Source organism: Lepidochelys kempii, chromosome 3, assembly GCF_965140265.1.
Source record: "Lepidochelys kempii isolate rLepKem1 chromosome 3, rLepKem1.hap2, whole genome shotgun sequence".
Lineage (NCBI taxonomy): Eukaryota > Metazoa > Chordata > Testudines > Cheloniidae > Lepidochelys > Lepidochelys kempii.
The window spans coordinates 209899857-209909227 of NC_133258.1; the positions used below are offsets into that span (position 1 = coordinate 209899857).

Below are 9371 nucleotides of genomic sequence, written 5' to 3' on the forward strand. Positions count from 1 at the left end.
ACCCACAGTCCAGTTTCTTCCCCGTAGATCCCTCTATCCCAGAAGCTACAGCCTGGCTGCTTTCCTGCAGACAGTTTCTCCTTCACTCACCCCCTGCTTGCCTCTCAGAGTCCCCTTTGAAGCAGGCCCTCCATTTGGAGCATGGTCTGCAGCTGCTGAGGCACAGGGCCTTTGTGGCCCAATAGTGCTCCACAACTCCCTTACCCTTAGTGTGGGATCCGTAGACCCCATCATCTTTTCCCTTTCACGCAGGGGTCACCTGAGGAAATGAATAGGCAGCAGGTTTAATACAAACAAGAGGAAGTACTTTTTCATGCAACACACACCTAACCATGGAACTCATTGCCACGGGATGTTATGATTGCCAGAAGTGTAGCTAGGCTCAAACAAGACCTGGATAAGTTAATGGAGGATAGGTCCATCAATGCCTATTACCCAACATGTTAAGGAATGCACTCCTTGCTTGGGGAGACCCTAAACTGGATTACCAGAAGCCAGAAGTGGAAGAGGGGGTGAATCATTCCATAAATGCCCTGTTCTGTACACTCCCTCTCAAGATTTGGTATGGGCCATTGTCAAAGACAGGATACTAGGCAAGATGGAGCAGGGTCTGACCCAGTATGGCCGCTCTTTATGTTCTTCTAGTTCCCTGCACAATCATTAAACATCACCTTCTACTTCATATTCCCACCATTATCTTTCAACATTGTAGCCGTGTTGGTCCCAGAATATTAGAGAGACAAAGTGGGTGAGGTCATATCTTTTACTGAACCAACTTCTGTTGGTGAGAGAGACAAGCTTGTCTCTTTCACCAGATATTACGTCACCGACTTTGCCTCTCTAATATCTTTCAAATCACTCTGCCTGATAATACAAGTTTCCTTGTCACAGCTGGAGACTTTATATCCCAGTTAGCTCTGCAGCTATCTGAAAAGTTACTGCATTTAAATTAAAGACTTGTGGACATATTTGTCACTTGTTTTTTTCCAGTACAGTTACATTTTAACACAGCAATCTTAATATAGATTTGGAAAAGTTACGCATATAATCTTGCTTTGGTCATATTTTAACTACAGATGATAAACAGCTAAAAAAAGATTACTTTCCTCCTCTCCTGTCTCGTTCCTATCATACAAATAAACAAAAAAGACCATTTAAAATTGTATGAAGATTCTTTTAAAGAGATTGTATTCAATACACTTCTCCAGCACTGCCTAGAAGAACACAGTTTAAAAGGATCTCAGGATTCTCAAAGAATGTATCTTGTCAATTCTAATTGTTTATTTGTTATCACACCATATCCAGAATCAAAGTCTTTGAGACTTTAGGAAGGTGTTCATAGTAGTCATACTACTGGTTCAGTAGTTTTCTATGGGCTCACTGCCATTATCTAAGCAAAAATTTCTAAAATAAAATTTTATGTGACAATAGTATTCCAGATTAAAGACCTCAACAAGAACCAGATGGGTGAACCTTTTGCACCCATGCTGATAATCTTGTAGGACCTAGACCAGAGATAGGCAAACTACAGCCCGCGAAACACATCCGGCCCGTGGGACCGTCCTGCCCGTCTCCTGAGCTCCCAGGCTTTCCAACAAACCTGTCCTGCTGCTCTGAGTGAAGGGGGGGCCAAGAGGTCCTGGTGGGCAGTCAGGGGATGGGGGGGCGTCAGATGGGGCGGAGGTTCGGGGAGGGGGGTGGTCAGGAAACAGGGGGGGTTGGATAGGGGGTGGGGTCTCAGGAGGGGGGGACAGGGCGCAGGGGGGGTTAGATATGGGGTGGGGTCCTGGGGGAGCAATTAGGGATGGGGGTCCCGGGAGGGGGGAGTCAGGGGACAAGGAGTAGGGGGGCTTGGATAGGGTCCCGGGGGGTGGTTAGGGGTGGGGGGTCCCGAGAGAGTGTGGTCAGGGGACAAAGTGCAGGGCGTTGGATGGGTGGGGAGTTCTGAGGGGGGCAGTCAGGGGGCGGGAAGTGGGAGGGGGCAGATAAGGGGCGGGGGCCAGGCTGTTTGGGGAGGCACAGCCTTCCCTACCCAGCCCTCCATACCATTTTGCAAACCTGATGTGGCCCTTGGGCCAAAAAGTTTGCCCACCCCTGACCTAGACCTAAATAATCACAGAATTCATCCCCTGCAAGGATGTGTTATCACATTCCGGGGTGCAATCCAGATCAGTGAAGGGTTGTGTCAACATGCATCTTGGGGTGCCTCACAACGCTTTGCTGTTGTAACTTCCAACCTGGGCCACTCTCAAACAGCAAGCAGGCGCAGGTCAAATCCTGAGTGTCTGTGTATAGTTGTAGCCTGCCAGCTATACACCAGCCATGCTTTGGCTTCCAGACGCCTTGGTTACTATTTGCAGGGTGACCCTAAATTTTCCTCAAAAATGGCTGTTGTGATCAGTTCAGATATTAGAGGTCCGTTGTCAATGTACAATGGTTTGCTACTTTAATCGGAGTTACCAAACAATTCATTTTAAACACAATCCTGGATTAGTTTTTATTAAAGAATAAACAAGCTTATTTAACTACAGAGAGAGAGATTTTGAGTGAGTACAAGTACAAGATATTAAAGTCAGAAATAGTTACAAGATAAATAAAGATAAAATCCTTCCTAGTAGCTAAGACTTAATAACCTGGTTCAAGATAAAAACCTTATCACATGCTCCTAGCAACATGGCTGACTAAATTCTCAGGTCAAACCTCCTCCCAAAGTCCAAAGTCTGGTTCATTTGTCTTGGTAAAAGACATAGTGAGAGATAAAGAAAGAGACTGTACCCAGGGTGTTTTGTCCCTCACTTTTACAGTCCAGTCACCCTTTGAAATGCATTTTCCTGAGTGTTCCCCCTTGGTCAAGTTCCTTCCAGCTGCAAGAATGGAGCCATGGAGTCTCATGGGGAACAGGGACAGAGGTTCTGTGTTGTTGTTGTTTGTTAAAATGCAAATCGATCTGTTCCTGTCCGTCCTTCACTGCCAAAGAATGGCCACCTGACCAGTGATTGCTAATCAGGTTTGATTGCACCTGGCTAGAGGTGTCAGCTTGTCCTTTGTCTTTGAGAAACAGGTTTACTCCCTCCACAGACTTGTCTGGGAAACACATTTCGGTCATAATTGCAGCTTATGTTCATCACTTTACCTATAATGTTGCTACATACATTTCAGCATGATTAAGGGTCCACGTCTGTCACGGAGATCACGGATTCCTCTGTGACTTCTGCAGCAGCCGGTGCGGCTGGCTGCTCGGGCAGCCCCTGGGCCAGCCGCACTGGCCGCTGCTGGGGCAGTCTCTGGCCACCGCACCCAAGGAGCAGCAGCAGTTTGGGCCTGGGGGGCGCTCAGGGCAGGGGGTTGGGGTGCAGGGCAGCGCTTACCTCGGGGGGGGCTCCCTCGAAGCAGCCGGCCTGTCCCTGGAGCTCCTAGGTGGAGGGGCCAGGGGGCTCCGCACGCTGCCCCTATCTGCAGGCACCGCCCCCGCAGGTCCCATTGGCTGCGGTTCCCGGCCAATGGGAGCTGCGGAGCCGGAGCTCGTGGTGACGGCAGCACGCGGAGCCCCCCGGCCGTCCCTCCTGCGAGGAGCTGCAGGGACAGGCCGGCCGCTTCGGGGGCTGCACAGGGCTCGTCTTCCAGCCAGCCCCGCCACCAGCCGGGCGGGAAGGAGGGGGGGCTGCAGCTGCCTGGCACGGGCCTCAGGGCTGGCCAACCTAGGACAGGTGCGGGGGGGCCCGGTTCAGCGCAGGGCGTGGGCGGGGCGACGGAACGCCCCGCCCCTCGGCACCCAGAAGGGCGGGGCCCGGACTCATGGGGCGGGACGTTGCGAAGGGCAGGACGGGGCAGTTTGTCCCTCGCCGGCGTCTGTAAGGGAAGGGGCGTGGCCACCCTCTCCCGCCGCTCCCATTGGCGGCGCCGGCCGGCGGCGCGCTCCCGCGGCCAAAGGGCGCGGTTCCCAGCTCGGTCCGCCTCTCCCATGTTCGCCGAGCGGGCCGCGGAGCTGGTGCGGGGGCTGCACCGCGCCGCTGACGGGCACCTTCCCGCCTTCCACGTGAGCCCCTCCCCCTGCGCGGGGGCCCCGGCGAGCCTCCCGCCCCCCTTTCCCGCGGCCCCCGGGCGGGGCTCGAGCCGGCCTCCGGAGACCGCTCCCCCCCGGGGGGCGCCCGGGCGGGCTCCGTCCCGCCGCCCGGGGCCCGGCCCGCCCGCTGCCCCCTTCCCGCGCCGGCCCTGCCCTGCGCTGCGCTGCGCTGCGGGGCTCAGGAGTTCGCTCCCGTTCCCGGCGCGGGCGGCTCTGCCTGTGCCCCGCGCCGACCCCGACTACCTGCTGACCTCCCGGAATTCCTCTCTTGCAGGACGATGGGCTCCGGCAAGTCCTTGAGGAGATGAAAGCCCTGTATGAACAGAACCAGGCTGATGTGTAAGCGTGGGTGCCTGGGAGGAAAGGCTGGCCAGCGGGCTGCGCACCAGAAGAAAGGGAAAGCAAGCCTCTTACTTAGAAATGAACGCGTCCGATGAAGTGGGCTGCAGCTCAGGAAAGCTTATGCCCAAATAAATGGAGGAGGAGGACTTGGGGCACCTTGGAGACAAACCAATTTATCTGAGCGTGAGCTTTCGTGAGCTACAGCTCACTTCATCGGACGCATGCCGTGGAAACTGCAGCAGACTTTATATACACACAGAGACCATGAAACAATACCTCCTCCCACCCCACTGTCCTGCTGGTAATAGCTTATCTAAAGTGATCGTCAAGTTGGGCCATTTCCAGCACAAATCCAGGTTTTCTCACCCTCCGCGCCCCCCCCCCCCCAAACTCACTCTCCTGCTGGTAATAGCCGTCTCTGAGGGGTCACAAGTCCTTCTGTTCTTTTTTCCGGATACAGACTAACCCGGCTGCTGCTCTGAAACCAAACACAGGAATGTTCCTCTTTGTATTCACGTGTGTTAAAGAGGCCATTAGAGTTTGTGCATTTTTTGTCTCTCTTATGATAATTAAAGAAGCGCTAAATTTTTGGGGCAGGGGGCTTAAAAAAAAAAAAGGCTGACGTACAAGGGATGTGACCTCTTTCCTGTTGTTCAAGGTCTTCATTGGAAGGCCTGGAATTGTGGATTAGAAACTCGGGCTTTAACTGAAGGGACCAGCATGCTGCATCTTTAAGAACAGCTTTGCATCCAATTATTTATCAAGCAGCTGAATTAAACATGTTCACCAAAACGTCCAAAAGTTTGGACTGGACCGAATAAAAAATCGCGCTGCTATTAATCAAATTTCATTTTCAGCGTATCTGTGATGTGAAACTGCGTGACCATAGATGATTCACTCAGCTGTACATAATGCACTTACTGACCTAAGGCTGCATCCCCAAATATAGGAAAGGGGATGCATTGTTAAATGTCACTTTTTTACAAAATTGAAAAAAAAGTCACTGTTTCAGTTGTATTTAATAAAATATGTTTTAAAATGGAGTGAGGCATGTGCATGAGATAAGCAGCAAGGATCAATTATTTGGATGCCTTTGTTCTTTTTTTGTTTTGTATTTTCCAAGAACAAAATCACCCAGTGCCAGAAAAATTAGTTCTGTGAACACACAAAACAGCTAGCAAACTAGCCCATGTGGTCAAGAGATTATTTACTTAGCTGAACATTAGTATGTAGCTCCTAGTGGGATAAAAACGAGATTGTGGTGAGGTGGGAGCAAAGGGCCAGAGAAATTCTAAACTAAACTGCATCTGAGCTTTGTAAATGTGTAGTTTTGGGAAAAATAGTAGGAAGAATATATGCTTGATAGTTTCTTGGTCTCAGTGTAATGTAATACTGTTTCCCTTTGTCTTATTACCAGAAATGAGGCTAAATCAGGACGAAGTGACTTAATCCGAACAATCAAATTTCGTCATTGTTCTCTGCTGCGAAATCGACGATGTGTTGTTGCATATCTGTAAGTTTCTAATGGAAGGTGTATCTTGCTTTCACAGCACTTGTCTGTGACCGGAGTATGGTCTGTTATGTAGACAAAGAGCTGGTTTTTCAAGAGCTGCCTCTGATTTTGTGTGTCCAGCTTGAGATGCCGTGGTCCTAATTTTCGAAGGGTGCTGAGCATTTGCTGGTCCCAGGGACTTCAGTGGGAGTTGTGGGTGCCCAGCACCTCTGAGAATCAAGCTGCAATGTATGTTTTAAAAACTAAGCACACAAATCAGAGGCCACGCTTGAAAATTCTGGCCTTGATTCTTTTCCCAATAGTATCCAAGCACCTGACAAATGTAGTAAAATAAATACAGGAAGGTCTCTGTATCATTGTTTTCCCTTATTCTATAGGGGCCTTGTTTTTATTTAAATATATGATTTTGGTAGGCCTATGGAGGGAAGACTAGAATAACTGGGTTTTATGCTTTATTCATGAGCATCAGATCTGGTATAAGTAGGGGATTGAGTTCAGATTCCTTTTTGGATTAATACGTCTGTTTCTGATTGAGAACACAGTGGTTTTAATCCCTAATTAATTCTTCCAGGTATGACCGGTTGCTTCGGATCCGAGCCCTCAGGTGGGAGTATGGCAGTGTCTTGCCAAATGACCTCCGATTTCACATGTCCGCTGAAGAAGTAAGCCCAGCTTTGTTATAAACTTGACTTGTATAATACTCAGGGTAGAATGGAAGTTCTACTGGAAGATATAAAAAGGCAGTGAAAAATATTTTAAAGTGGCTACAAGCTGTGTTTTTTAAAGCATGTGTGCTCATTATTGAGCTCCTGTGTCCCTGTCGGATTGTTGGTTTAGTTTAGTGTTCTTATGTCTACAGACGGAGTGGTTCAATCAGTATAAAAAGTCTCTTGCTACCTACATGAGGTCTTTAGGAGGAGAGGAAGGGCTGGACCTTACACAGGACATGAAACCTCCCAAAAGCTTATACATCGAAGTAAGTGCAAGGCTGGGGCTTCTGAAGGAGCTTTGTGCGTGGAACTATATATTAAAAGCGCATACCCAGGCTGGCAACACAAGACTTGTGAGCCACATTCAACTCTTTTTGAAGACATAAAACTGCATAGCAACACCTGACAACTTGGTAGCTTGTGCAGCAAAGAGTTTGAAGATGTGCAGGTAGTGGCTGAATGCCAGGAGGCTCTGCTCTTCCTTTTCCCTTAAACTCTGGTCCGAATGTGCTCAATACGCCCTCTGGTTCTAGGACTCCTTCTCGCCGTGCTCCTGCTTTTATTCCCTCATCTCCATAGAGACTCCTGATCACCCCTTAATTCATTCTACTGCGAGATACATAATGTGATGGGGGTGCTGGTGTTAAGCAAGGTGGGCCAAACAGGGAACTTACACAAACGAAGGTTGAGGTTGCTTGGTTTTGCATATCAGTTCCCTGTTTTATGTGAGATGCTGTTGGGCTGGCGTGAGTGTGTCTGGCTTAAACACAGCCCAGGTGACATGCAACAAGAGTACATAGTGATTGGTTCACACACATTGCATTCTGTGCCTGTGACATTGGTACTCCTGTCCCTGTGCATCTCCTGATCTGCTGATGCTGAAGGAGACGCTTTTTTCTCATTGCTTTAGGTTCGGTGTTTAAAGGATCATGGAGAATTTGAGATTGACGACGGTACAACAATTCTGTTGAAGAAGAATAGCCAGGTACCTATGCCAAGAGAGCAGGACTGTTACTAAAACCGAATGACTGAACCCTTACCTGTGTAGGAACAAGTTGAGACAATCATACTCTCCTGCCCCAGCGGGGAGCGCTTTCTTTGGAATCCTTCACATAATGCTGTTCTGGGCAAAGGCATGAGGGGGGCTAACTGACCGTCCAGTGAGCGCTCTTGATTCTGAAGGATCCCAGAGCCCGTTGTGATCTACTCAGGGTGGCACAGCTGCAGTAAAATACCATAGCTTCGTGGAAGTCAGCGGAGCTGTAATAGTTGACAGCAGCTGAGGCTCTGCCCATGTGTTTGCCAGAGGTGGGCAAACTATGGCCAAGCTCCTGGCTGGGGAAACTAGCCCCCGGCCCCTCCTCTGCTGTCCCCCCTCCCTCGCAGGCTCACTTCGCCGCTCTGCTAGTGCTTTGGCCCGCTGCTCCTGCCGGGGAGCACGGCGGTGTGGCTGCGAGCTCCTGCAGCTCTGAGCAGCATGGTAAGGGGGTGGGGAGCGGGGGCTTGGATAAGGGGCAGGGGGTTCTGGGGGGCAGGCAGGGGATGGGGTGGTCAGGGAATGGGGAGGGTGGGGTCCGGGTGTGGATAGGGGTCGGGGCAGTCAGGGCATGGGGAGTTGGATAGGGGGTGAGGTCCCAGGGGGCGGTCAGGGGACAAGGGGCGGCAGCAGCAGGGGCCAGGTTGTTTGAGGAGGCACAGCCTTCCCTACCTGGCCCTCCATACAGTTTTGCAACCCCCCTGTGGCCCTCAGGCCAAAAAGCTTGCCCACCGCGGTGTATGCCCAATAGTGAAGGGGGGGGGTGTAATTCTGGTTTTTGGTTTGAAACCATTACTATGGGCGGAATGCTTGCTTCCCTGACTGCGGCCACTGTCCACCCAGTAGTAAGTGGAGCAGATAGTCGTTTTTCACACGGAGCGCTTACTGCTTCCACACAGGACTCAGCAGCTGCGCAAATCTAGCTCTGCTGCCCTCTCCAGCTGTCCCTAACGTGCAGCCTGGTGCTTCTGGTCAAGACAAGTATCTGCTACAAATGCAGAACTGGCTGTCTTCACATAATAGGTCTGCCTTGAACTCAGAAAGGTGTGTTTGTTTTTCAGCATTTTTTACCACGCTGGAAATGCGAACAGTTAATCAGACAAGGAGTTCTGGAGCACGTTCTGTCATGAACACAGTGTGGGAGTTGTGGGCCAGCCTCCATCGACCCTCCTTCCTTGACAAACTCTCTGTATGAAGGAAATCAAACCAACTGTAGTGATGATTTTAGCAGTGGCAAATACAGCTTTTCTAGTGTAATGTGTCCGTGTGTTGCTATAGTCTGCAAAGCCCTGGGGGGAACAATTAATTGTTGGAAAATACACAGAGGCTTTGGGGAGCATTTTTAAAGTGATGCCAATTGGCAACTGAGTAGTTTCAAAGAGTCTGAAGTAGTTTCTGGGGCATCACCTGTGTGAGTCCCCTTTGGCAACTCTGTGCTTTTACACTCGCACTTCGACTCAAGCAGGGATGAGTGAGATGGACAGCGAGTGATGCACTCAGGGCCCCTGGATGCACAGAGCCAGCTACCTGGAACCCCAGAGAGGATTTTTCTCTAATCTTTCTGCAACAACTCTGGTTCATGGGGCCTCTTGCTGCCAGGGACAGCAGCCTGAAGGAGACAAGAGTCACCCCAGGCTGCTCCTTGGCCTGGCCCTTGCTACCCTCCTAGCCCTGGCTGGTCTTGCCCCTCAGCCAAGATCCCTGAAA

General features: G+C 50.5%; 1 protein-coding gene across 2 annotated transcripts; it reads left to right on the forward strand.

The window, feature by feature from the left end:
* The first annotated feature begins 3874 nt into the window (after nucleotides 1-3874).
* On the forward strand, nucleotides 3875-8921 carry GINS1 (GINS complex subunit 1). 2 transcript variants are annotated; one of them, XM_073339965.1, is made up of 7 exons: nucleotides 3880-4036; nucleotides 4338-4402; nucleotides 5823-5918; nucleotides 6490-6580; nucleotides 6778-6894; nucleotides 7539-7613; nucleotides 8726-8921. In XM_073339965.1, exons 1-7 carry the CDS (start codon nucleotides 3962-3964, stop codon nucleotides 8792-8794), a joined length of 588 nt encoding a protein of 195 aa, XP_073196066.1. In that variant the 5' UTR covers nucleotides 3880-3961; the 3' UTR covers nucleotides 8795-8921. The 2 variants fall into 2 exon arrangements, with proteins under 2 accessions (XP_073196067.1, XP_073196066.1); XM_073339966.1 differs by lacking the exon at nucleotides 6778-6894 and having other exon boundaries at nucleotides 3875-4036.
* Nucleotides 8922-9371: the final 450 nt, after the last annotated feature.

Excerpts from the sequence above, each read along its gene's own strand:
- GINS1 (XM_073339965.1), top strand. The coding sequence starts at position 3,962 with ATGTTCGCCGAGCGGGCCGCGGAGCTGGTGCGGGGGCTGCACCGCGCC. Across the intron at positions 5,919-6,489 it reads CGATGTGTTGTTGCATATCT|GTATGACCGGTTGCTTCGGA; the intron begins GTAAGTTTCTAA and ends TAATTCTTCCAG. Across the intron at positions 6,581-6,777 it reads TTCACATGTCCGCTGAAGAA|ACGGAGTGGTTCAATCAGTA; the intron begins GTAAGCCCAGCT and ends TTATGTCTACAG.